General features: G+C 47.7%; 1 protein-coding gene across 1 annotated transcript; it reads left to right on the forward strand.

The window, feature by feature from the left end:
* LOC123347038 (E3 ubiquitin-protein ligase TRIM7-like) lies at nt 1-26,380 on the forward strand. The gene is made up of 14 exons (XM_044984463.1): nt 1-129; nt 7,135-7,526; nt 8,770-8,865; nt 10,983-11,189; nt 12,975-12,997; nt 14,240-14,361; nt 16,292-16,428; nt 17,392-17,414; nt 17,871-17,953; nt 18,848-18,937; nt 21,652-21,750; nt 23,329-23,507; nt 24,079-24,182; nt 24,684-26,380. The coding sequence occupies exons 2-14, from the start codon at nt 7,143-7,145 to the stop codon at nt 24,817-24,819; spliced, it is 1,683 nt and encodes a 560-aa protein (XP_044840398.1). The 5' UTR covers nt 1-129; nt 7,135-7,142; the 3' UTR covers nt 24,820-26,380.
* Nucleotides 26,381-27,320: the final 940 nt, after the last annotated feature.

Below are 27,320 nucleotides of genomic sequence, written 5' to 3' on the forward strand. Positions count from 1 at the left end.
CAGTGCAAACCTGCTTGAGGCACCGCACAAGAGCTATGTATTGAGGCAGGCCGTGCAGCTCACAGCTTGTGCTCTTCTAAGCTTGCAGCCATGGCAAAGGATTTGGGAGCAGTTAACAATTCTGTGTGGGTAAGAGATTTTTCATTTCCTGGGCCCTGCTACCCAATGCCCAGTGCCCCACAGGGAGGCTGAGTGAGTAGCCCGGCTCCGGCTTGTCCTCTGCAATCCCTTCCCTGCTTCTTTCCCTTGTGTTTGCAAGGGTCTCATTAACATGCTGCATCCAAAAGCCCCTCCAGAGACCCAGCCGCCTGGCTTCTCCTTCCTCACCTTCTTCTTCTCTCCCCTCTGTGGTTTTTCTCCATGCCCTGTCCCTTGTCTGTGCTCCCTCTCCACCCCATGCACTGTATTAAGCGCGTCTCTGCCTCACTTGTTTATGGGCTCTGCTGGGATGGCAGAGGCAGCGCTATTGTTGTGTTCTCTGCTAGGTCTGTTTGGATCAGACTCTAAAATCAAACGCTCCCTTTGCTAGCAGTATCCCTCCGCCTGCTCGCAAAGGCTTCTGGCTAAACATTAAATCCAGGTGCTAGGGCAGAAGCAGCTACCCATGTACCCTCAATGGCAGGAGCTGTGTGTGGTCCCTCGCTGCCCCCCCCACACACACACTTTGGATTAAGGGGTGTGTCTTGGTGTATATTGGGGGTCTTGTTGGGGGCGGGGAGGGGTTTGATGGGGTGTGGGAGTCCCGGCAGTCTGTCTAGGGGCAGGGTGTGGATAAGGGTCAGGGCAGTCAGGGGACAAGGAGTGGGGGGATGTTGGGGGTTCTGAGGGGGGCAAGAAGTGGGAGGGAGTGGATGTAATTAGTAATTTGATATGTTGAGTGGCGCCTTTTTTGTGTGTTCGCTCCCCCTGATGTTAGAACCTGCCCACAAGAATATAGTGTTCTGTAGTATTACAATATTTTTTTTATGGAAGGGGCCCCCAAAATTACTTTGCCCCAGGCCCCCTGAATCCTCTGGGCGGCCCTCATGATCAACTTATTGAGAAGTGATATTTCCTCATTTAATCTGTCGATATAACCATCCCTCTTCTTTACAATGTCCTGCTCCAACTCATCCAGCTTGAGTACTTGTGCGGCAGAGTCTTCCCAAAGGTACCTCTCCTCTTCCCCCTGAGGCCCTGCCCCCGGCCAAGCTGGATGCCAGAGTGGGGCTGGGGACCCCAGGCCCCTCCACTTTACCAGGATGGGGAGGGGACAAGAGCAGCCCCCTGCCCATGTCCTCATCCCCCAGGTCCCCCGCCCTGGGCAGGTGGAGGTTCTGCAGCTGCCTGAGCAGCTCTTACCCCAACTTGGCTCTGGCCAGGGGGTGGGGCCTTCGGGGCCGAAGAGCCTCACCCAAGCCATGGTAACTGCCACCTGGGGAGCTGTGGGGAGCCGTGGACCCTTCAAGTGCCCTGGGTGGGGAGCCCGGGGGGCTAGGACATGGGCTGGGAGCTGCTTTCAGATCCCCACCCCAGGCAGGTGGAGGGTCCATGGCTCCCCACAGCTGCCCCTGGGCTTCCCTGGCCAGGGTCTAGCTGTCAGCCTGGCCAGGGAGCGGGGCATCAAGGGAAGAGGAGGGGCAGGGGAAGGACTCACAGTGAAAAGTGGGAGAGCCATGGCAGTAGCACTGCCCGACTCTACCAGCAGGGCTGCTGATGGGGGGCGGGTGGGGGAGAGCCAAAGGGGCTGTGTGCGGGTACCAGTGGCCAGTTCTTACCAGTACGCTGTACTGGCCCGCACCGGCCCACTTTCACCTCTGATTATTGGGTGCTGATATTATCGCAAGCGATCTAAAAGATTTTATTGCAAGATTGGCTTGCAACAGCGGCAGCTCCAGGCACCAGCACGCCAAGCGCGTGCTTGGGGCGGCAAGCTGCGGGGGGCGCTCTGCCGGTTGCCATGAGGGCGGCATACCTGCGGAGGGTCCGCTGGTCCAGCGGCTTTGGCAGACCTCCCGCAGGCGTGCTGCCAAATCCGCGGGACCGGGGACCTCCCGCAGGCGTGCTGCCAAATCCGCGGGACCGGGGACCTCCCGCAGGCGTGCTGCCAAATCCACGGGACCGGGGACCTCCCGCAGGCGTGCTGCCAAATCCGCGGGACCGGGGACCTCCCGCAGGCGTGCTGCCAAATCCGCGGGACCGGGGACCTCCCGCAGGCGTGCTGCCAAATCCACGGGACCGGGGACCTCCCGCAGGCAAGCCGCCGAAGGCAGCCTGCCTGCCAAGCTTGGGGCGGCAAAATACCTAGAGCTGTCCCTGCTTGCAAATCTCTCTGTTCTTCAGATCATTAGTCCTCAACCTTTCCAGACTACCGTACCCCTTTCAGTAGTCCAATTTCAGCCTGGATGGAAGGGCTTGGGCTTCAGCTTCAGCATGTATCTTAGCTTTGCAGGGCCCCTGCTTGCCATCCCATAATGCTGGCCCTGTACTTGCGATGCCCCTAAACCCTTCCCACAACACACACCCCCTACGGTTGAGAGACACTATATAGTGTATAGAGCAGTATAAACAAGTCATTGTATGAAATTCTCGTTTCTATTGAATTAGCTAGTGCTTTTTATGTAGCCTGTTGTAAAACTAGGCAACTATCTAGATGAGTTGATGTGCCCCCTGGAAGACCTCTGCTTCCCCCAGCTGTTTGCATACCCCTAATTGAGAACCACTGCTTCAATTTAGTATAATACACCGACCAGTGCAATCCAGAGTACCTTCATGTGTAATTCCCTTTTAGAACAGTCTCCATCTGCTACTACCAAGTATCATAAAACCGCACATCAAAAGTAGCTCTAGAAATCAAAACTCCTTTGTCTCTTGAGTACCCGCCCTGAACACCACTGTCTGCATATCACCAGAACCTTTCAACTGTGCCCCGCACACACCCACACCCACTATCAGCAGCTACCAGTCGCCTCTGTCTGTAGCAGAGGAGTTGATCTCTTAGTTTGATACTGTTTTGGTATTTTCTATTCCCTTTTTTTAATCTGCAGATAACATTCCAGATTATTCTGTCCATTTGATCCTCTTGTATAAAATTGTGTTTAAGTGCTTAATCTGTAAACAAAATGAAGCAAGATTTTGCTAAAATTCATCTCACTCCCAGTCAGTGGGATCAGTGGGGAATTTGCCTGATTCCTATAAAGGCTGTGTGACAGACCCAGACCAGTGGGGTACAGGAGTCTGGTAGAGGGAAATATACTGGTCACTGGATGAGCAGTTTTCTGTTCCCTGAGTGACCAGAGCAGGGGCTGCACTAGAGTAATCAGGAACCTGCTAGAACCAATTAAGGCAGACAGGCTGATTAGATCACCTGCAGCCAATCAAGGCAGGCTACTCAGGGCACCTGGGTTTAAAAAGGAGCTCACTTCAGTTTGTGGTGGGCCTGTGAGGAGCTGGGAGCAAGGAGCTGAGGGTGAGAGGACATGCTGCTGGAGGACTAAGGAGTACAAGTGTTATCAGACACCAGGAGGAAGGTCCTGTGGTGAGGATGAAGAAGGTGTTTGGAGGAGGCCATGGGGAAGTAGCCCAGGAAGTTGTAGTTGTTATTTTTACAGGAGGCACTATAGACAGCTGCAATCCACAGGGCCCTGGGCTGGAGCCGGGAGTAGAGGGTAGGCCTGGGTCTCCCCCCACCCCCCCAAACCTCCCAACTCTTGATCAGACACAGGAGGAGTTGACCCAGGCTGTGGATTCCACCAGAGGGGAAGATCACTGAGGTCAGCAAATCTGCCAATAAGCGCAGGATCCACCAAGGTAGAGGAGGAACTTTGTCACAGCTGTTAAACTATGGGGTAGCCAGAACGCAGTAGTAGTAAGGGGATCTGCCTCTGGAGAGTGGAGGAGCAGTGAAGGCAGAAATAACATCTTCAATTTCATTCTTTTCTCCCACACAATGGGTTACACTACAGATGTGCATCCACTTCAGAAACATGGCAGCTGGGTGTGACATCACAGGGCTGTGTCTCGGTTCTGTTACACCTGTCTAACCCCAATGAAATCAATGGAGTTGCACCAGGGTGAAGTGATTGGCCAGATTTGCAAAAGTTCTCAGCTTCCATTCTTCTCAGTGGAGAATCCCCATTCCCAGTGGGAGCTGCTGGATACTAAACACTACCAGAAACATGGTCTCATCTGTGCAATCTTCTCACACCTGATCTGTCATGTAACTACATGGGCAGCAGCACCTGAGAACCCAGTATCCTGTGGCTGAAAATTGACCTTTGCTCCCCAAAATTGTGATGCTTTGTCTGTTTCTCCATCACTGTCTAGACCTGTGGTTCTTGGAACAATGTAGAGGGCCACTTCCACTCTGCCCATTAGTAGCTAAATTAGGGCTCAGAGTATCTTGTGATGGACGCAGCAGTCATTGGGACTGAGGCCACCTCCTCTAGCACTCCATCTAACCATTATAGTGCAGGGAAGCCGGAAGGGTCTTGGGGGTGGAGTGTGGGCAGGGCCATGCAAGGCTGTTTTGGGAGGGTCAGCCTTCCCTGACCTCCGATACCCGCTGCCCATGTCAGGGGATATTGTGAAGGTGAAAAGTGTAACTAGGTTAAAAAAAGAATTAGATGAGTTCACAGAGAATAGATCCATCAATGGATATTAGGCAAGATGGTCTGGGTAGCAACCCCATGCTCCAGGTGTCCCTAAACCTCTGACTGCTAGAAGTTGGGGATAGAACAAGGGGTGAATCACTTGATAATGGCCCTGTTCTGTTCATTCCCTCTGACGCACCTGCCACTGTCTGACAGCAGGGTACTGGGCTAGATGGACCATTGGTCTGACCCATTATGGCCATTCTTACGTTAGCCAGACTTCCTTAACTGCATTGTATACAGAGCATTCCATGTGTGCAAATGCTTCCAACAATTGTCAGAACTCCAAAGGTGGATAGCCGAAATAACAAATGTGGACAAAAGGCTGAGACTTAATTAAATATGGTCTAAGAGTCAGGTGGGTGCAAGCAATAGATGTGTAAAAGGAAGTAAAACCCGACCCTCAGGGTACGTCTTTGCTACCCGCCGGATAGGCGGGTAGCAATCGATTTCTTGGAGTTCGATATATCGCGTCTCATCTAGACTCGATATATCGAACCCCGAACGCGCTCCCGTCGACTCCGGAACTCCACTGGAGCGAGTGGCGGTAGTGGAGTCGACGGGGGAGCCGCGGACATCGATCCCGCGCCATGAGGACGGGTAAGTAATTCGAGCTAAGGTACTTTGACTTCAGCTACGCTATTCACGGAGCTGAAGTTGCATACCTTAGATCGACCCCCCCCCCCCTCAGTGTAGACCAGGCCTTAGTGGGACATTGGGATAGCAGGATGGCTGCAGACTTAATGCTTATTTCACCTTAAGGGAAGTCTACAGCCTCCTCAAACATAATTGAATGCTAAATAGCCACCCAAGAATGAACCTTGTGCATTTTGTAGAAGCAGCAACTGCTTCTACAGAACCAGACTAACACGGCTACCCCTCTGATACTTGTGCATTTTGCATCCCATTTTGCTACAGTGCGCTACCCCTGAATCCTCATGCCTGCTGCCCCGACTATGTCACTCCCCAGTGCCTCAGGCAGTCTTGCCTCTCACTGCCCCAAACCACACCACTCTGCAGGGGATGGTAGGGGAACCCAGGCCTGCTCTGTACTCTGGCTTCCGGTCCAGGGCCCTACAGTGAGCAGTTAAGGTCCAGATCTTCACCAAACCTTCTGCTGTCTTCCCTGGCTTACTTCCCACTGTTCTTCTTTAAGCTTCTCCTTCACCAGCCTTCCTAGACAGACCCCTCTGTTTTAGGCCTACTAGGTAAACCCTTCCTCATGGCTTCCTCTCACTTTTCTCAGAGGTTCCTATCTCCCCTTCCTTCTTCCTTACCTCGAGAGAGACTGCAGGCATCTTCCCTGCTGCCTCCACACTGTTGCCAGCCTCCTGGCTTTATAGGCATCCCTCCTGTTCCCTTACGGATGAGTTTCTTTCTAACTAGCACTCTCCACACAGCCTAAATTTACAGCTTAATTGGCTGATTGGGCCTAATTCAACTCTCTCAGGGCTGGTGTGAGGAGCACACTCCATCACAATGACTAAGGATACAATTTGTTCATGGAGATCACGGATTCCGTGACTTTAACGGCTCTCCGTGACTACTTCAGCTTCAGCCCCCTGCGGTGGGGTCCTTCAGCTGTCAGCCCCGCTGTGGCCATACCCTGATTTTCTACATTTTTCCGCATGATTGTTCTGTGAATTTTGCTTAATTTTACCGTGACAAAACTCTATCCATCACAATGACTAACCTAGCAGAGAAAGGTCTACACAATCCAGATCTGCTCAAAAAGCTAAAACAACACACAAGCCCCCGACATTTATCATTTTTAAAAATCTCATGATTTTTAATCCAGTCTCATGATTTTTGGAGGCCTCTGACTACAGATATAGAACCAGATCCTCACCAATGGAGCTATAGCCAGCTGGGATCTGGCCTTATTGACTCCAATGTAGTTACAGCCAATTCACACCATGTCTAATTCTTTTTTTGAACCACTGAATGATTTGTTTCACTTTGTCACAACAGGGAATCCCTCCACGGAGGGTGACCAGATATCCCAATTTTATGGGAACAGTCCCAATATTTGGGGCTTTTTCTTACATAGGCACCACCACCCCGTCCCAGTTTTTCACACTTGCTCTCTGGTCACTCTATCTCCACTACAGCAAAATAGTCCTCATTATCCATGTTTTAATTTCTTTCCGCAATGTCCTTGGGCTTGGGTCAGTAATGGGGGAAGGATGAGGGGACAGTGCTTCTCAGTGCTCTGTTATTTCATGCTACTTTGTTGCTACCTATCCAGGTTTTCCAATTATCCTTTTTGGAGATAGCTGTCCTGGGAAATCTGTACAGATACTCAGCACACACTGCCAGCTGTCCTGTTGCATGAGGGCAGGATCATCCCGGGTGTCCCCGTTTTTTGTCCCTCAGGGGTGATAACTCTATGCAGTGCTCTATTTTTCCTCTTCCTGCTCCCCCTCCCCTTGCAAAAGCTGCATCAAGGCTAGACAAACATTGAAGAGGAAAGTGAAAGTAAATATATATTTTTTTTTCACAGCAGCCATCATGTCAGATATACACCCTGTTCAGGAGCTCCGGGATGAGCTGGCTTGTCCCATCTGCCTGGAGTCCTTTAAAGACCCAGTGATTCTAGAATGTGGGCACAATTACTGCCAAGCCTGTATCACTGACTGCTGGGGGGCAGCAGGCACAGGAGTTTGCCCCCAGTGCAGGAAATCTCTCCCTGAGGTGGAGCTGAGGCCTAACAAGCAGCTGGAGGCAGTGGTGAACATAGCAAGAGGCCTAGATGGAAAATGCAAGAAACATGAAGAAGTTTTCAAACTCTTCTGCAAGCAGGACCGGATCCTCCTCTGCAGGGTTTGCAGAGAGTCTCGAGAACACAAAACTCACCGAGTCATTCCCATTGAGGCAGCTGCAGAGGAGTGTAAGGTAGGTTATTTAGATAGAAATCGGACAGAGGGGGATAGATTGATTTGGACGCAACTCCCCTGCTTTTGCACTGTGCTTAGTTATTTACATCAGAACGAAATGAGTGTAAAACGCTGTTGGATCAGAATGGTAGAATTGATATCCATTTTTCACAGGGGTACATGGCTTGTAGAAGGCCTAGGAAGAGACAGTCTTTACTCCTCTACGTCCCTTCTAATTTTTTCTACAGTCCTATTCTCTGTATGCTTTAATTATATATTTTTTATTTTATTGCCTTATTTCCACCTCTGAGTTTTTCTGCTCTATTTCCCCCGCACCACCACCCTTTTTCTCCCCCCCCTCCCTCCCCCCCTTAGTCCTTGTTCTTCCTAACCACAGTTGGTTGAAAAATCTCCTTCTCGGGAGATTTTGAGGAAAAATTCTTTTTTTTTTAAAAAACCAAAATCCCACAAAACTATTAGTTTTTCAGTAAGAACATGCCAGTTTTCAAAAAGTTTAAATTTGTTTGATTTTTTTATCCAAAAAAAAAAATTAAGAAAAATCCCCTGCCCAATCTTTTACTGTTAACTCCTTCCTCATCTCCTTCAAACTGCACACTCTTTGCTCCGGGCACTCGTCCCTGCGCCCTCAATAGGTACTCCCCCTCTTCCCCTCATCGGCCTGGAGAAACTCCCTACCAAATCCTAAAAGGCGCCTATGCAAACAGCCCTCCCTTCTCCCCCTGGAGAAACTTCCTCCGCAGCCACCTCTCTCTGCTCCCACTTCCTGTCTTTAATGAACCTAGCTCCTTCCGCCTCAGCTCGGCGCTCTCATTATTCAGTCAGGGGATTTCTTACACCACCTGATTCCCCTCAGCTGAGTCTGTCTGGTTAATTGTCCCCCTTCTGAGCCCCTATTAACCCCTTCAAGGCAAGTGTGGGTTGTACACCCCATCACAGGCATGGGAGAGGCCTGCCTGGAGGAGCGGAGTAGGGGCTTGGAGCGGCCTGGGTGCCCGCAGAGGGGGGGAGGGGAAGTCCCCCTAATATTTCTAATGCGCACACACACATCCCCTCCAAAAAACCCACAACAATACAAAACAAAACCTCCCTCCACTTCCAGGTTTTCTTTAGCTGTAATAAAGAAGCAGTGTGGGGCACAAGTCTAATAAAAAAAACAAATCCTCGACAGGCCACATTTAAGGCTGACAAGTATTTTTAAGGTCACTTTTAAAGCTGATGTAATTTTTTTGGTCTTGCTGCAGGAGCAGCTTCTGAGTCATCAGAATCATTTTCAACGTGTGAGAAAGGAGCGAGGGAGACGGGCAGCTGCTGAAGAAGGGAAATATCAAACTCTACTGGTAAGCATCCACTCTTCACGGTAATCATTAATAGTCACCAGTGTTGACAATAGTTTCTGTCATAGGATGCACCTCTAGGGTGCCCCCTTGGGGTAAGAGGCTGCATCTCTCATCCCAGCTGTCCTTCCCTGGCTGTAGGTGTGGCTTGGAGTCAGTGGGGGGTGCACACTCTGGCTGTATGTCTTAGGGAGGCATCTTCCTCCCTTCTGTTTTTGTCCAAAATAAAAAAGGCGCAAACAATAATCCCACAAACCAGTCCAGGCTTCCCCCACTGTGCCTCACAGGGCAAAAGGTAAGTAGTCTCTGAAGTGGGGCTGGGCTCCCAACCCGCTGTGTGTGTCCTCAGAGCTCTAATGAAAAGAACAAAGTAAAGGTGGTCCCTCTACCTCTCCAGAGGGTCCAGGTGGCAGACTCTGTTCAGTAGTTTTCTGGGTGCTGAGGGGCTGTAGCTCTGCTTCCCGCTGGATGCCACCATGGCCTACGAGCCTCCCTTTGAAGGAGCAGCCCCTCTGCAGGTTTGACAGACCCCACAGGTGCGTGGGGTTGGGGCTGCCCATCCTTCCTCTCTGAGTTTCAAAACGCTGGGAACCAAAACAACTCCCATTAAAGTCAACGGGAGCTGCCGGCTGCTCAGCACTTTTGAAAAATCGTACTTCTTAAAGCTTCTCTGTAGGATGGAGACAGTTGCACTGCGCTACCTCACAGGGGTTTTGTGAGGTGCTAGGGTGATGAGGCCCAGATAAGCTTACTTATTTGGAAGCCTAAATAGCAGTTAGTGTAAATCTAGGATTTAACAGCTACAAACCATTTGGAGTCAGAAGAGGGTGTGTAAATTAGCAGAGAGGTTTCCCCATCGCAATAATTTTAAACACTCCCGTGCACACCTTGCAATTTGCCATCACACAGGGAATTACCCCACTTGGGTGCTGCTGGGGTTGTGTTAGAGCGGCAGCAGTCAATGAACAATCCCCGTTGTCAGACCAGCCCTTCTCTGGCAGCTGGGGTTTGGAGGCAAGTTTCCTTCCCAGGGCAGCTGCTAAGTGATGAACTGGGTTTCCCCTTCTTCTAGGCCTGATGCACCTCGTAGGTGTGACAAGATGGGCTGCTGGAGCCCGTGACAGTTCCTTAACCCCTTCTTAGCCAGTGCGGGGTTTGTACACCCTGTTTAACGTTATGTATGTATAATATATGTACATTATAAAGTCAAAACAAAATGCTTCAACTGCCACTGTCAAAATGCTGTTTTTCAGAATGTTTATTTCATGGGAAATTTTGAAATTTTGGCTTTTAGTTCCTATTCAGAATGGGATATTTTTCTCTGAAATGTTAGAATTTCCTATGGAATGGAAATTCCAGTTCCCAGGCAGATGTACTAAATATAGACTTAGGGCTTGTCTTCACTACCGCGGGGATCAATCCAAGATACACAACTTCAGCTTCGTGAATAGCGTCGCTGACGTCGTACTTAAATCTACTTACCATGGCTTCTTGTTCTGGTGGAGTACCAGAGTCGATGGGAGAATGCTCAGCAGTTGGTTTACTTTAGATTTACTTTAGATCTACTGTATTTACAACAGCTTCTTGTTCTGGTGGAGTACCAGAATTGACGGGAGAGCGCTTGCCGGTCGATTTACTAGATGCAATAAATCAACCCCCACTGGATCGATTGCTGTGTGCCAATCCGGCCAGTAGTGTAGACAAGCCCTCAGTAGCCAAACTTTAAGTTCTTTCTTTTGAAAATCTTGGGACTGGGGATTTGGGGTCAGAGTATAGGTCATTTTTTTTTTCAAAAGTACTTTCAGTGGAAGATAGGGGCCTAATTTCTTAAATGCTTTTTGAATTCCCTCTCTTTTGGATCTAGGCTCCCTAGAAAAATCTCGCAGCTAGACACTCTATACTGAAAATTGTGCTTAGACACCTCCAAGTGAGACTGGCTCCAATATGATGTGTAAGGGCCATAGGGCTATGCTCACCAGCTGAGCATCTGCCCCACAGAGTCCTGCGCTGTGTTAACAGGGCTCAATTGCTCACAGCTGAAACGAAGTTGCTACTGTGGAGAGGAACTTGGGAATCCTGTTTCACTTTGTCACTGCCCTGTTTATATCTGTTCATGACAGAAACAGACAGAACACCAGAAGCAGGAGATTGTGTCTGAATTCAAGCAAGTGCACCAGGTTGAGCAACTCGTGCGGAACCACCTGGAAGGCACAATACAGGACCTTGGGAAGACAAGGAATAAAAATACTAAGGGGCTATTACTTCTCGATAACCTGTTGGCTGAGATAAATCAGAAGTGCCAGCAGCCAGACATTGAACTCCTCAAGGTAAGACAGGCCAAAAAATTTCCAACAGTCAATGGGATTTAGACGCATATGTGCTTAAATCACTTTTGAAAGAGACTTACATTCCTAAATCAGTTGGGTGTTGCAGCACTGAGCCTAGCAATGCCTAAATGCCTTTAAAAATCTCTGTCTCGGTCAATATTAGGGTCCCATTGTGCCGGGCACCGCACAGACACACAGCGACAGACAGTCCCTGCCCCAGCTGAGATCAGGGCCCCGTTGTGCCGGGCGCTGCACAGACATACGGGGAGAGACAGTCCCTGCCCCAGCTGAGATCAGGGCCCCGTTGTGCCGGGCGCTGCACAGACACACAACGAGAGACAGTCCCTGCCCTGAAGAACTTAGAGTGTAACTAGTAAAGGTCAAGTGCAGGGAACTGTTGAGAGAACAAACTTTTACAGAAGAAGTGTGCAGACCTCTCCAGTTGCCTAAAAGATGTAGGCCATTGATTTCAGTGCAGCACAACTGTTTACACTGTGTCTGATTTTTCGCCCTGTGTGTATTCTATACAGAACAAGCATATGTGTGAAGTGCTCACATGCCATGGCATTAAATACGCTATAAAATTTTTACTGGATATTTATTTATTGCAGCAAATTGTGCCCCCCCCCACACACACACAGAGCTAATCTGATTCTATCCAACAGTCTCACACACTTACACATGAGCTGTTTTGATTCCAGCCTGCATTCTCACACACAGACACATGTTCCAGTTTTCTCTGTGAGCTTCTCCGGCCCTCTTCTCTTTCTCATCTGTTAAAATGATCAGGACTGAAATAGTCCGTGCTGACAAATTGTAATCATTAGGCTTCAGGATCAACAATCAGTGAGACCAAAGAAGCGAGTTCTTTCCCCTCAGAGCTATTGTTTCAGGCTCTCTGTAGACCTCACTCCATTGGCCCCTTCTCTTTTCCGGTGGGACCCTCCATCAGCACAGCGGGGCCCACGGTCACTGCTCCTGCCCCACGCTGGGCAAGGGGCAGCCCCATCCCCCGGCTACAGTGAGGGGCAGCAGCAGGAGAGGAGGCGCACATGTGATGGCGGCCCTCACTCCATTGGTCACACTTTTATCACCTTTAGAAAGGTTTTTAGCAGCTACAAAGCCTGTAAACATACTTTTTTTTATTCTAATCAAGGCTGAGATTCTACAGTATCTGCATATGTCATGCAGGCCCCATTACTATATCAAGCAGACCAGATATTTGACAGCCCTGCCATAGCCATAGACAGACAGATGGAGGCAGACAGTTTTGATAAATGGTAGAGATAGTTGAATAAAAATCAGGTGTGTTGGGGGGAGGGGGAGGAGGAATGGCATCATACATTTTTCCTTACTTTTGTTTTTTTAATATTTAAATTCAAAATGTCAAATGTATTTCTCGCTTACTCCATGGTTGGTCAAATAAGAAGGGGAAATCCTGGCAAAATTTCCCATGTCATCGAAAGGTCAGAATCTAAAAATTCAACTAGCTCTGACATAAACAGTAATAATAATAATTAACAACAACACCTGGCTCTTATATAGAGCTTTTCATCAGTAGATCTCAAAGCACTTTCCAGAGGAAGGTCAGGATCACTAATGCTGGGGAAACCAAGGCACAGGGAGAGCAAGTGACTTGCCCAAGATCACCCAGCAGGGCTCTGGCAGAGCTGGGAAGAGAACAGAGCCACACATGAAGTTTTCAAACATGCCCAACTTCCTATAGGGATCAAAATTTAAGGCAAAGTGAGCTGAGTTTCTTTTTGTTTCCTTTTCCCTTTCTAGGACATTGACAGCACCTTAAGCAGGTAGGTGTCTCCTTAGTCAGCCTCGTGCTTCATCACACTGGGGAAGGGTGCAAAGCCCAGCTGGGAATGTGTAATGCCCCTCCCACCTCATTGTCCTAGTGGCTAAGAGGATGGAACAGTGAAAGCATCACAGGAACGTACGAATTAACAGAGCAGATCAGACCAAGAGCCCATCTAGCCCGGTATCCTGCCTCCGATAGTGGCCAGTGCCAGCTACTTCAGAGGAACAATGAGGAGTCCGGTGGCACCTTAAAGACTAACTGATTTATTTGGGCACAAAAGCTTATGCCCAAATAAATCGGTTAGTCTCTAAGGTGCCACCAGACTCCTCATTGTTTTTGTGGATACAGACTAACACGGCTGCCTCTCTGATACTTCAGAGGGAGATGCAAGTCTCCCCTAGTGGCCAGTTATGGGATAACCTACCCAGGGCCATCCCTAGCTGTTCTGGGGCCCTACGCATCCCCGGCGGCTGTGGGGGGAGGGAGGGGCAGGCCTCTGTGGGGGGGTGGGGTGGAGTGGCTGGCTTGGGGTAGGGGAGAACCACCCCCCAGCACTCACTGGTGGCGCAGCTGGGGCTGGGTTGCTTCACTTCGTGCCACCGGTGAGTGCAGCCCCGGCCCTGCTGCAGAGCTCATGGGAGTGGGGGCGGGGCTGGGGCAGAGCAGGGGTGGGAAGAGGCGGGGCAGGGAAGGAGGGGGGCGGGGACAGGGCAGGGACCCAGCGATGGGGCTGGAGCAGCACACAGCTGTGCTGGGCATCAGGAAATTTGGTTCCTCAAATTTCCTGGTGCCCTAGTTTGCGTATGGATAAGGATGGCCTTGACCCTACCCCAGAGGAATTCCCTCCCTAACCCCCATTGCTAGAGATTGGCTTGTCCTCTGAAGCATGAATATTAGGAATGAAGATGCTGCTTATTAGGGGCTTGAATACTAGTCTTATGATATGGGACAACAGGGGTGAACAGTCTGCTCAATAAAGATCATCTTGAGCAACTGCAGTAGTGGCCCTGAATTGAGGAGAGGAGGCCCAGGCAGGAGCTGAGCATGGGGGCTGCAGGTGAAGACTCCTGGTGTTCCATGTTACTTTTAATTCCAAAATTTACATCGTTAATGTTCTAAGTAACATATGGAGCCAGCATGCTCAGAGCTTGGGCTAGCCCCTGTGGCCTGTCTTCCCACTGAGTGGATTCAGCAATTAGGACTGAGTATTCTGACAGGAACCTCGTTCTTTCTGCGTTAGGTGTGAGCAGGTGAAAGGTGAAGAGGAGGCGCCTGTTGATTCTTTGACTGAACTGGAGAGCAGGGTGCAGGCTCTCTCTGAAAGCCAGAAAGTTCTACGTGATCTGCTGAAGCATTTCAGAGGTAAAGTTGTAACGGTAATGTTACTGCTACTACTAATTAATAAAAGGTAAGTATTCTTGAGCGGAGGGTGGGGGGGCGGTAATTTTGAAATATTTGCTAGAGTGGTTCCCAGTAGCAATCAGTGAGGGTTCAAGTCCCAGTCACACTCAAGTCCTGGTTAGGTATAAAGGCAGCAGGTGAAGCTTCCCCTTGGGGAGGCTAGCCCCCTCCCCCACCTCTTCCAGCTGAGGCCACGCCCCCTCTCACTGCTCTCAGCACCCCCAGCACCTGTCAGGGGTGGCGAGTTATATGGGCCCATGGTTTCCATGCTCCAGCAATATTCAGGGCCTGGGGGCCCGGCTCCACCAATGTTCGGGGCTGGGTCTCTCCCCCAGCCCCACCTGCTGCCCCTGCACACCTCCCCCAGTGTGTCCCCTGCCTGCACCCTGGGCAGTGAGTGGCTTGCCCCTGCAGCTCCCCACTGTGCTCCACTCTGCTGGCTCCCGGCATCAGCTGTCGCCGCAGGATCCTAGCGCCTCCCTCCTCCATTAGTGCCAGTGCTGATAAATTGTAATCATTAGGCTTCAGGATCAACAATCAGTGAGACTAAAGAAGGAAGTTCTTTTCCATCAGAGCTTTTGTTTCAGGCTCTCTGTAGATCTCACTCCATTGGACCCTTCTCTTTTCCGGTGGGACCCTTCACCAGAACAGCGGGACCCACAGTCACTGCTCCTGCCCCACACTGGGCAAGGGGCAGCCCCATCCCCCACCCCCAGTGAGGCTACAGTGAGGGGCAGCAGCAGGGGAGGAGACACGCACGTGATGGCAGAGTTCCCCTCCCCCCCTGGCACCCACCACAGAGGAGGCGAGGGGGCTTCCTGGACCTGAGAAGGGCCCTAGGAGCATGTGCAGTGACAGTGGTGCTAAGTGAATGTGCTGCTGCGGGGGACAGTGCTAGGGGGAGTCCTCCTCTCTGGCCACAGCCCCGGGGCAGCTTGCCTGCACCCCCCAAACTCCTCATCCCCAGTTGCACCCCAGAGCCTGCATCCCAAGCCAGAGCCCTCACCCCACCACACCTCAACCTTCTGCCCAACCAGAGCCCCCTCTTAAACTGTGAACCCCTCATCCCTGGCCCCACCCAGCAGCCCTCAATCCTTCATCCCAACCCTCTGCATGAGCCCCTCCCATACTCCAAACCCCTCATCCCCAACCCCATTCCACCCCTTCCATCCCTGCTCTGCCCACAGCCCTGTCCCTGTTCCGCCCCCACTCCACCTCTTCCTCCTGAGGGTCCCCCACCCACTCGCTCCCCCTCCCACCTCTTGCTATGACTGCAAGACTGGAAAAGCCCTGAGGCCACAGCAGGGAGTGAGAGCGCCTCCAGTCTGGGGCCACGGCAGGGGGGGATTTTTCTGTAGGCCCCAAATCTGCCACTCCCCACCCCGTACCCTCCCCCCCCAATCTTATCAGTTACCTTCCAGGTCCAATTTTTCCAACTAAGCCAGATTTTTTTTTCCAAGGCCTCCCCACCACTGCTAATAGGACCTGCACTTCACACAAACTGCAAAGCATATATTTGCTTTAGCCAAGCTGTTTTAACCCTTTATATGCCGATCTAATCCTACAGTGGGCAGCCCCTGCGTAAACCCAAAATACAGGGAAGGCAAAGGTAGTTTAACGCTCAAGACCTTTGTCCTCCCTTCAACACAGAAACAGCATAACTGGCCCCCCAGGAGCCTATTTTAACAATCTTATGCCACATCAATGAACTGAGCTCGAAGTCTTCCTTATTTATTATTTAACATTTATATTCTGGTAACTCCTAGAGGCCAACCAGGTCAGGGACCCTTGTGTCAATGACAGTCCCTGCTCCAGAAATCTTACTGTTAAAATATTGCACAAACTATGGTTCTGATTCTCAGTCTCTCTCTCTCTCTCTTTTTGGCTTCAGAATTGGCTCTGGAATTGGGTCTTCTTGAAAACATCTCGTCTGAGGTTCAGAGACAAGTGAGTGGTGAAGACCCAACGGAGGAGGTGCCCAACAACCCTAAAGAAGAGGACACTTCTGTTTGCTTGCTGGAGTGTCAGGTATTGTATTCTGTGGCCGTTCAGGGAGGTAGGTGCCAGGAATGGGCTTTAGTGGTCCTCAGAAAGTCTAGAGCAGATCTGCAGTAGGTGTAAATGGGTGTAACTCAATTGAAGACAAATGGACTGAAGTCAGGGGAGTTACTGTGGTATACATCAGTAGAGATCTGGCCCTTTGAGTCCATTAGGGATGTTACTAGTGTAAATCAATTCTCTGTGGCAGGTGATAAGGTACTACATGTAGAATCTAACTATGTCAATGAAATGTTTGCAGTAGGGCCTAGTGAAAGTCAGTATTTCTGTTTGATTGTTCCACATTTGTTTTCATCTTGAATCAGGATGAAAAGTCAAAATATCCTAATTTCTTGACGGAATGGAAAGTTCTGATTTAGAAATCTCCAAACATTTCAGTTCCGGCCGGTTTGTACATTAAACTGCATCTGCCACTGGCTGCAGTGCCTCATGGGAACTGTAGTTTGGGTGCTTCATGTCCCCATTCTCCCTTATGGGCCTGGACCTGTTTTTGGACTACATCTGTTGATGCACCATGTGGCTCAGTCAGAGGGGGGGAATGCAGTGCATCATGGGAGATGTAGTCCAACCAAGGTGCCTGGCCCCTAGGAGAGAAAGTGGGCAAGAGGCACCTGAACTACAACTCCCATGAGGCATCAGAGCCTGGTAGGCACATGCTGTTTAATATCAAACAGACTCGAAACAAAATGTTTTGATTCAATTCACCAAACTGAAGTGTTTCAATTTGGGTCAAACCAACCCAAGACAAAATATTTCATTTTGATTAATAGAGAAAAATCAGAAATTTTCACCAAAATTGAAATATAATGTCGATGGAAAATTCCCGACCAAAGATGCCAAACCATGTCTAATTTCTTGTAACTATCGACCTGTGAACTGAGATGCAGATCACAAGGGACCTCCATGGGGTGACTTGTGTTCTTTTTCTTCTAGGATAGCGAATCCAACTCAGACAGGTAAGTGTCTTCTCCTTTCTGTCACACTTCACTACAGGGCAGATACAATGTTTGTTGAAGTCAGTGTGGCTTATGTCCCTCCCCTGCACTGCTGAGTCTTGCTGGACACACAACTGGCCTTAACATTTTGGAGTGAACAGTTTTTCGGCATCTCACATATTTTGCTTTGACTGTATGAAACAGAACATAGATCTGGTTGAAAAACAACGGGTTAAAATTGTGCGTATGTTGGGTGGGGGCGTGAATTTCTGTTTTTGTTTTTGGTTTTTTTTATGAATTCCAAGCAAAGTATTCATCAAGACTTCAAAGTATTTTGACCAGCTGTAAATTTAATAAAAATGCGGCGGGGGGGGGGGAGATCAGTTCCTCCCACTCTCCATTATACATCTGAATTGTCAACCATCTCTCACACTATAACAAATAACTGGAATGTATCTACATATTTTTTCTCCATAGTTGTGAGGAACAAGAAGTTGTCCCTACTGGCAAACAGAATAATTCAACTGACTCCATAAATGTTGAGGCAGAGGAAGCCATAGGTAAAGGGAGATCTTTGGGGTATTTTGGTACTAAATTGTTGTGCTGAAAGCTGCTAATGGCGGCCGTCAGGTGCGACTTTGATACAGAGACAATCACAGACCTTGTTAAAGCCAGTGGATTTGCCAAGCACCCTCCTTCAGGCTCAACAAAAGTCGCATAAAGAAAGATGCAGAGTTGTAGGCACTGCCCATGGGATTAGGCACATGGCACTGCACAGCTGAGTTGTGTGGGCTAAAGTCGTCCCTGGTTGCAAATGTAGGGGCTAGCAAGCATATTGATTGCATCCTAGGCGTGCTGGCAGCAGGAAGCTTGGTCAAGCATTTGTGTGAGTTACCCTGAGAAGAAGCAGAGAGACAGAGCTTTTGGGGCACAGAGCTCGCTGAAAGGGCAGACATGGGGATTTCTGAGAAAGGACAGTGGCTAAACGTGCTGGGGGGGAGGGAGTGGTGCAGCGGGAGAAGGACAGAGTCCCCTCCCTCACCCATGGCAGGTAACATGAGGCATGGAGAGCATGGTGGCCCTGGGCTGACTGCAGGGGTTGCTGAGCAGAGGATACACATGGGGTGTTCACATGTCCTCCCCTTTAGATTGTGCCCTCCCCCCCCGCCCAAGTATGGGGAGGCACAAGTCATCATCACTCCAAGCTCGTGAATATTGGTATACCACTCGAGCCAAAGGAACAAACCATATTTACTGATGTCAAATATGACATTTCACAGGTATAAGGACTAAGGAGAGAGCAATTAGTAGTTTAGTTCAGTACCTCCTTCCCCCTCTAATTAGCCTATCAGCTCCTCCCCTTCACTAACAGTTGGGTCAGGATTGGAGAAGCTGGTCTGTGCACAAATAGCTAAATATGTGCTTTACAAATTTTTGTTTTGTTGAAAATTCAGTGTCTGATCCTGTTCCAGACACCTCATTCATTAACAACAGTGTTGGCTTAAATCTGCTTCACAATGAGCATGTGGTATGTCGTCACGCAGGTAAGCCCTTTTCTTCTGCACATTTCACAGTTTTAATGATTTAATTTTTATTATTGTAATTGCCTCCCCCCCGCACAAGTCATCAGTGGGTTTTGAACTTTGGCTCTTCAGCACTTAAACCCCCGTCCAGTGAAGCACTTAAACACATGCTTAACATTAGACTTGGCAGAATCTGATTTTTGTTTTTTTATAATTGTGATAGATGGTATCGATGTTTATTTTTAAGCCTTTTTTATTGATTTTTAAATTTTCATGGTTGCTGGAAATTGAGACTGTCAGACAATTACTGAATGACAGTAGACATTGAAACCCCAAAAGTTTAAAGCTTTATAAACCATTAAAACACAAATTTTCAAAACATTCAAAGTAAATATCCTTAAATCAGCAAATCATGCCTCTTTTTACTATTCATTCGCTAGCCCATTTGCAACAAGCCTAATTCAGAAGTCTAAATCACTGGATTTTTTACTCCAATATATAAGTCTGCATGCAACATTTTTCTTACTTTGCCTATCTGTAGATTTTGATTATTATCAGTAGAAATATTTTTTTGCTGGTTTGTGTGTGTGGCGAAATCGATATTTATCAACATTTACCAATAAAAAGCTAATCCTTCTAAAGCCAAGTCTACACTACAGACTTATATCAGTATAACTGCATTCCCCAGGGTTGTAAAAAATCCAGTCCACCTCCATGAGTGACACAGTGATACCAACCTAATCACTGGTGTAGACAACGCTATGTCAGCAGGAGAGCATCTCCCATCAACATAGCTACTGCTTCTCATGGAGGTGGATTAACAACATCAATGGGATAAGCTCTCTCATCAGTATAGTAGCCTCTTCACTGTGGCACTTTAGTGGTGCTGTATCAGTGCAACTGCACCACAGTAGTGCTGTATGTGAAAACAAGCCCTAAGCCTAGTTAACTTTAGCTATGTGAGCAGTTTCAGTGAAGACAGTGGGCTTTTATAATCTGAGCTAAAGAATTATTTCCATTAGCTGGTAGCAGTTGTGAGCTCATCCTTCATGTTGACTAGCTACCAGAGGGAATCAAGACTCCTGTAACCAGAATGTTTCTCTACTTTTTACTCCTGAGTTGTGGATTGAAGGATTGATTTTGAAATGACGATTCATTGTCCCCTTTGACAGGTTTCAGAGTAGCAGCCGTGTTAGTCTGTATCTGCAAAAAGAACAGGAGTACTTGTAGCACCTTAGAGACTAGCAAATTTATTGGAGCATAAGCTTTCGTGGATTAGAACCCACTTCATCGGATGCATGCAGTGGAAAATACATGCGTCCGATGAAGTGGGTTTTAGGCCACAAAAGCTTATGCTCAAATAAATTTGCTAGTCTCTAAGGTGCCACAAGGATTTCTGTTCTTTTTGTCCCCTTTGAGTTTGTTAGAAAAGCCAAGATTCATGAATACTATATGGAGTCCAAGCAGTCCCGAGACAGGCATCCTGGGTGGTGTTAGTGTGAAGCAGCAAAATACTTATTTATTTATAATGTTCATTCTCTGTTACCCAGTGTTACAGCAACCCCTTTGGCTAGGTAACATGTCCGAGCTGTATCTACTGCAAGGTGTCATCTTCTGACTGTTAGTGTAACAACACACTCTAGATAAATTGCCAGAAAGGTTTAGAGCCTGGGACCGGTAGCACTACAGAGTAGATGTAACTATTTGCACTACAGTGTTGCATTCCCTAGAGCAACTGGTGCACATACTCTGACAGATTGTTATATTAGCCGTCTGTTAGAAATCCAGCTTCTGATGTGCCCTGAATCTCTTTCCAGTTAGCAGAGTTCAACTCTCCAAGGCACTTTGTATCACCAGGGTTTTTGTAGCTCCGCTTCTGCCCAGGTAGCATCGCTCTGTCCCTTAGGCAGCATCCCTGGTGTGCTTTCCAAAGTTACTCACTATTGCAGCTGCTGCCACTGATCACAAGGGGTGTCTTTCAGCTCCACAAGTGATGGAAGAACGTCTATTAGCTCAGAGTTCAGCTCTAACAAGTATCCACAAATTCAAGGGTGAGATTTTCGAAAGGGATTTGTGCTCCTAACTCCCTTAGGCACTTTGGAGATCCCAGCCCAAACAGTTACCTGAATTATCCAGACTTTGGAAGTCTCTTCTCCGGAGCCCCATCTCTTCTGACATTGGACCACCCTCCTCCTATAGGCTCAGCAACCTTCCCATCCCAGATGCACCCCTGAAGATCTGGGAGGAGGACCAAGCCTACAAGGGGCACTCATGAAAATCCAGAGTGGGTTAAAGACTCTTGAGCCCACAGTGATGTTCTACAGAAGGTCGAAGTGGGTGGGGAATGAACAGAACTCTGCCTCTGCGAGAGGAGACAGGAGACTGTCCTAATTTCAAAGCAGGGTGACTTCTAGAAACAGGTCAAGCTTCCTGGTGGTGGTGTCTTAACTTTGAGGCTGGTTTGTCCATCTCGTCTGCTTCAGGGCTAAAGGCAGCTTCTAATAGGTTCAGTAGGGAATTTTCCATGGGGTCTCATTGCTTCATATCTCCTACTGCAGGGTTTTTGCCCTTTCCTCTGAAGCAGCTGGTGTTGGCCATGGTCAGAGACAAGACACCAGGCTAGATGGACCCAGTGGTCTGATACAGTCTGACAGTTCCTATGTTCTTATCCCCAGTAACCCATCCTCACTTCTAGAGCAGCCCAGTGATAGTATTGATGGCCTGTTCTTTTATAGGTCTCTGGTTTGATTCCAAGTTCAGGAGACGTGGTGCATGGAAAACCGTAGCTGCAGTTCTACTTGCGGTTATCCTTATCCCAGTGATTGCTTGGTCAGGTGAGTGTGTAGCTCACCTCTGTGTTTTCCACTCAGACCCAGAACTATCCTAATGACATGTTTCACATACATCAGCTGCAGTTACAATGCCACAGCCTTGCTGTTGGGCCTGCTGCTGCTTCTATTGCCAGTCCCGTCAGAACCGAGCCTCAAAGGGTTAAATGTGCATAGGGAGGGGGGAGAGAGAGAGCTCAGTGGTTTGAGCATTGGCCTGCTAAACCCAGGGTTGTGAGTTCAATCCTTGAGGGGGCCACTTAGGGATCTGGGGCAAAAAATTGGTCCTGCTAGTGAAGGCAGGGGGCTGGATTCAATGACCTTTCAAGGTCCCTTCCAGTTCTAGGAGATTGGTATATCTCCAATTATTACCACAGTTAGTGCAATATAGGCCACTAGTCTGATCTGTGCCCTGCCTCTGTGAAGTTCGCCTCTTGCATCTTATGGTTACAGCAAAGCAACAGTGACACCTAGTGATTGATTATATAAATTGCACGCATCTTAAAGCAGGGGTGTCAAACTCATTGGGAGAAGAGAGCCAAATTTTTAATTATGGTCTATAGCTGGTATCCTAATGATATCAGTGGTAGGTTTGAACAGCAATCAAAGTAGAATCTGGCCTTTTTCTTTTTTTTACTAACTAAACTCTTAATGAGAATAATTATGTATTGCTTAGTCAGTCACTTACTGTCACATTCAGCATGAAAGAATGGGGGGACTTGCTCTTCTTTGGGACCCTGCTGTTCTTGCTCTCTCTTGCTTTTCCCCTCCCATCCTCATTTTCCTTGTTTGTCTTCCCCTTCCCTGTGATTATTTTTCTGCTCCTTTCTTCATTCTGCATTTCCTTCCTGGGAGTAGTATTTTAATCAAAAGCCCCAGGAGTTTCACTCTCACATCTTTCCTATCTGCTGAAATAACAATTAAATAGTTCCGTATCAGAGGGGTAGCCCTGTTAGTCTGGATCTGTAAAAGCAGCAAAGAATCCTGTGGCACCTTATAGACTAACAGACGTTTTGCAGCATGAGCTTTCGTGGGTGAATACCCACTTCGTCAGATGCAAGACTCATATTCACCCACGAAAGCTCATTTTGCAAAATGTCTGTTAGTCTATAAGGTGCCACAGGATTCTTTGCTGCAATTAAATAATTAATGTTGGTATTTAACATGTCCTCATTGGGTTTAGAGTGAACACTGAAATGAGTTTAATTGTCTTTGAGGGCAATTCACACCATTCAGAGAAATTGTCTCAGGCTCTCTGCAGACTCAGGCAATGTTTCTCTGGTGGTAACACTCAGGGCAGCTTCTCCCCTCTCAGATCTGCTGTCTCAAGTTCTCTATAACCTTCGGCAGATGCTTGCATGGATTGCAGCTGGGTCACATTTGCAAGGCTCTCTTTGCTACCATGAAGGCTGGAATGTGATGTTTTTAAAAAGATGAAAGCTGAATGGGTACAGGGAGGGGCAGTGCGGTCTAGTGGATAGAGCACTGGACTGGGTCTCAAGGGTTTTGGCCCTCTGATTCCCAGCAGATACAGAGATGGGGTGGGAGAAGAAAGAGATGCGCTTACCCCTTTTTACTTTTCAGTGTTGAAGGCCAGTGTGACTCCTACAGACAGTCCTGCCACCTGCTGCCCTGAAAAGTGGATTGGGTACCAAGGAAAATGTTACCTTTTCTCTGCGGATGAAGCAGACTGGACCTCGAGCCAACATTTCTGCTCTACCCCTGGTGCCTCCTTGGCTTGGCTAGACACCCTACAGGAAAAGGTGATGAAATAAAACAACAAAAAAATAGAGATTAAAATATCTCAGCCAAGGAGAAAAAGAATATCATCCTCCAAAACAGGGTGAAGCCATTTCTGAATGCAAAATAAAAATTATATGTATTTGCATTGTAGCAGTGAGCCTCAACTGAGATCAGAACCCTATTTTGCCAAGTGCTGCACAGACACACAGTGAGACAGGCCCTGCCCCAGCTGAGATCAAAGCCCCCACTGTGTTGGGTGCTGCACAGACACACAGTGAGAGCCAGTCCCTGTGCTGATGATCTTACACTCTAAATAGGCAAAACAAAGACAAGATTATTATTCCCATTTTACTGATGTGGAACTGAGGCATGGGGGGAATACGGGCAGGCTTTTCAAAAGGGCTCAGTGTTGGCCTTACCTATACAGGGAGAGAATATCAGATATTAGAACAGTCTATCAGGCAAAGGAAGAGGAAGATCCAGAGGTGCAGAAACTAGATTCAATCTGGAAGTAAGGTACAACATTTTGTCTGTCTTAAACCAATGTAAAAAAAAAAGTTAATGTCTATTTCCTCTTTGATTCTTTAACAGGATTTCTTGATGCGACACAAGGGCTATCTTGATGCCTGGATTGGTCTAAGAAGGGAACCGGGCCAGCCCTGGAAGTGGCCAAATGGCTCAGTATTCAATGACCTGTGAGTCACTTTCTTTCTATTCACTGTCTTGGGTCATAGAAAGCTGTGGTGGGGGCTCCCTTGTCGGTCGGTCCCAAGCTTCCATCCTTGCTGTGGGAAGGATGGAGACCCCACCTACACTTCTTGGGGAGGCAGGAGTTCACCCGGAAATCACTCCAGCACCTTCATTGACAATTTAATGCCCAGTCCAAATGTCCCTCCAGCATCAGTCTGTTCACCAATAAGACCATTTCCTTCCGTTTGGGCTCTGGCTGATTCTTATAGGCCATGCAGACTCTCAGAAACCAGGGCTGCTCCCTTAGCAGGAAGGATGGACAAAAACTACTTCTTTGACTTTTTGGTTCTCCAAAATTTTTGAAAATGCCATTTTCTAGGTTGACCCCTGGAACGATTTTTTTTTGATGGTTTTTTGGAATTGCCAGTAAACTGAAAAATCCATTATTCACACTCTACTTGTAATGGCCTCCTTCACAGCTTCATTGCTCTTACTTTTTTTTGCAGGTTTCAAATAGGAGAAGGAGGAGAATGTGCCTTTATGTACAAAAACACTGTCAGCAGTTCAAGGTGCTACACACAGAGGAACTGGATCTGTAGCAAACCTGATGAGTTTGCAAAGAGATTACTTAAGAACTATTAACCTGTGCCGTTTTGATTTTGCTGCTTCTTGAGGTACCAAGAAAGGCTTCATGGGTTTTTTTCCCCCTGTGTGGTTTGTCACTTTAGAAACATTGGGAAATATGCTGTTAAATCTTGTCTCCCCAGTGTAAAGCTGGTGAAAATGAGAAGAGAATCAGTCCTGAGACTTCTTGCCCTTTATACAAAGACCAGTCTGAATCAGAAATTTGGAAACCTAACTCTATACTCCACTTTGACCTGATATACAAAGCTTTTATGGAGAACTGCTTGAAATGATTTGTATATGAGCAGTATTTTTTTCCATTGAAAAATGGCTATTTTTCTACATCAGAAATTGTAATCCAAATTTTTTTAACTGGAAAATGAAAAATTTACAGGTGGTTTGGGGGAGTTTTTTTAGTTTATTGTTTTTAATTTCTCTCCTCCCCATCATCTTTTCTATGTCTTGCCCCTATTTAGTGACAAAGTGGAAGGTAAAACTGAATTTCAAACCAAACATTTTTCTAAATTGAACTTTTTTGACAGATTTTTATCAAAAATTTCATATAGAGAAACTTTCTAACTGGTCTTCCATTTTTCACCCAGCTCTACTTTTGTGCTTGATCTGTTTGAAGGGGGCACTGTTTAGCAAGGAAGATAGCAGACATGAAGGAATTTGCTGGGGAGGAAGTCAGCAGGGTTGTGAGAGTCATGGCAGAGGCATTCAGTGGCATGCAAATGAGAATGAAATAACTGGATGCAGGGGAGCTGGAACAGTGTGTATAGTGGAGGTGCTGAGAGCCATTGAACCAAACTGTGAACCTTGTATATAATGGAAACCACTTCAAGCCAGGGACTGAAGTACCACTCCTAGTTCCAGGCCTAGGACTGGATGTTGAGCATAATCCAGGGTCAGAAGTTAGTGTGCTGCCATTTGGGTTGAGAGAAAGGAGTGGAGGAATCAGTAACTAAATGAATGATTATGAGGAAAGAGAGAGAGGTTGGAGAGAGGCTGAAAGTAGTGGAGATATGGAAACTGAAAGAAAAGCCAAGTGGAGACACAGGTGGCAAGAAGCTGATATTAAAATGATGGTCAGAGAAGAGGAACTCAGAAGCCCAGGTCCACAGAGGTATTTAGGCCCCTAACTTTGATTGACTTCGGTAGGCCAGAGTGCTTATTTGGTGAGTGAGAGAGTTGATCTGGGGCTGAAGGTCAGGTGAAGAGGTGGGCGGTTAACAGGTCAGAGGAGATGTCAGTGTGGGAGTCACCAAGGATGAGGATGGGAGACTGAAAGGAGAGGAAAAGGAGGCACAAAGTGTCAAAATTAGAGAGGAAGGTCAAAGGTTGGTAGGAGTTGGATGGATGCCTAGATAAGATAGTAGGAAGTTTAATGTTCTGTTTGGACCCATTTTTTTTTCCACCAGCACCGACTGGTTTCCATTCTGCTTCAGTGCATTTCCCCTGCCCAACTTCCTTTCTTGTTTCCAGGGTTTGTATTTTTTTGTTCGCATTTTTCTTAGATACATGTTTATATACTGTTCCCATGATGACTGCTGTTTGCTGATGTGCCCTAGGACCAAATCCTGCCTGAGTGCTAGTTGTAAGGTGCTGGGAAATCAATGAGATCTCTAGGGCCACTAGAAGCACTACAGCGGTGCAGCTGCATCACTGTAAGCTCTGTAGTGTAGCCATAGCCTCGATGAAAGGGGTCATGTATCATCAGTTTCTTCTCCTAATAGACACAGCCCCACAAGACCACAAATACTGCTGAACCGCTCAGGCCAAAGGGGCAACAAATTGTTTTATTTCTTTGCTTCTATTTGTGTATGATGTTATCTGAATAAAATATGACCACCTAGATCATTGTTGCAACCACTGTTATATACTTTCAACACATTTTGTACAAAGGTAGTCTAGTGAGGTGTCTATGGAAAGGTTGTAATTTGCTGGTTATGATTATGTTATCTGTATTTATGTATCATTTTTGTATTTGAAGTTATGAGTATTGGCTCTATACCTGTATTTCAAATGTTTGCTCCTGGGATAACTAACAAGGTAGTCAGGACATCTTGAAGGAACCATTCAAATTGAGTGGCCCATCAAAAGGACACTTATCTCACATTGGACCATGGGAGATGCCCATCTACACTGAATGGAGGACTGTCCTGTAAATGTGCTGCCTGGAGTATCGGTGATGGCTTCCTGCAATGACTGTGCAAAATGCATGGACATGTGACTTGCCCATGTGACTCCAAATTCCATATTGCTCTTGTAATTTTCCACATTAAGAACAGTGAGTTTCCTTCCACATGGGAGAAGATATAAAAGGCCCTGGGAACATCTCAATTTTGTCTTCAGTCCTATTTCTTACCTTTAGAGGAACTTGACTACAAACTGAAGCTCTAAACAAAGGACTGAATGACCCATCCCAGCTGTGGATGTACTCCAGACACTTGACTTAAGCCAGCAATTTATTCTATCACTGCTATAAGCCTGAGCCAAGAACTGTACAATTATTGTAT

This window comes from Mauremys mutica, chromosome 12 (assembly GCF_020497125.1).
Source record: "Mauremys mutica isolate MM-2020 ecotype Southern chromosome 12, ASM2049712v1, whole genome shotgun sequence".
In the NCBI taxonomy this organism is placed as follows: Eukaryota; Metazoa; Chordata; order Testudines; family Geoemydidae; genus Mauremys; species Mauremys mutica.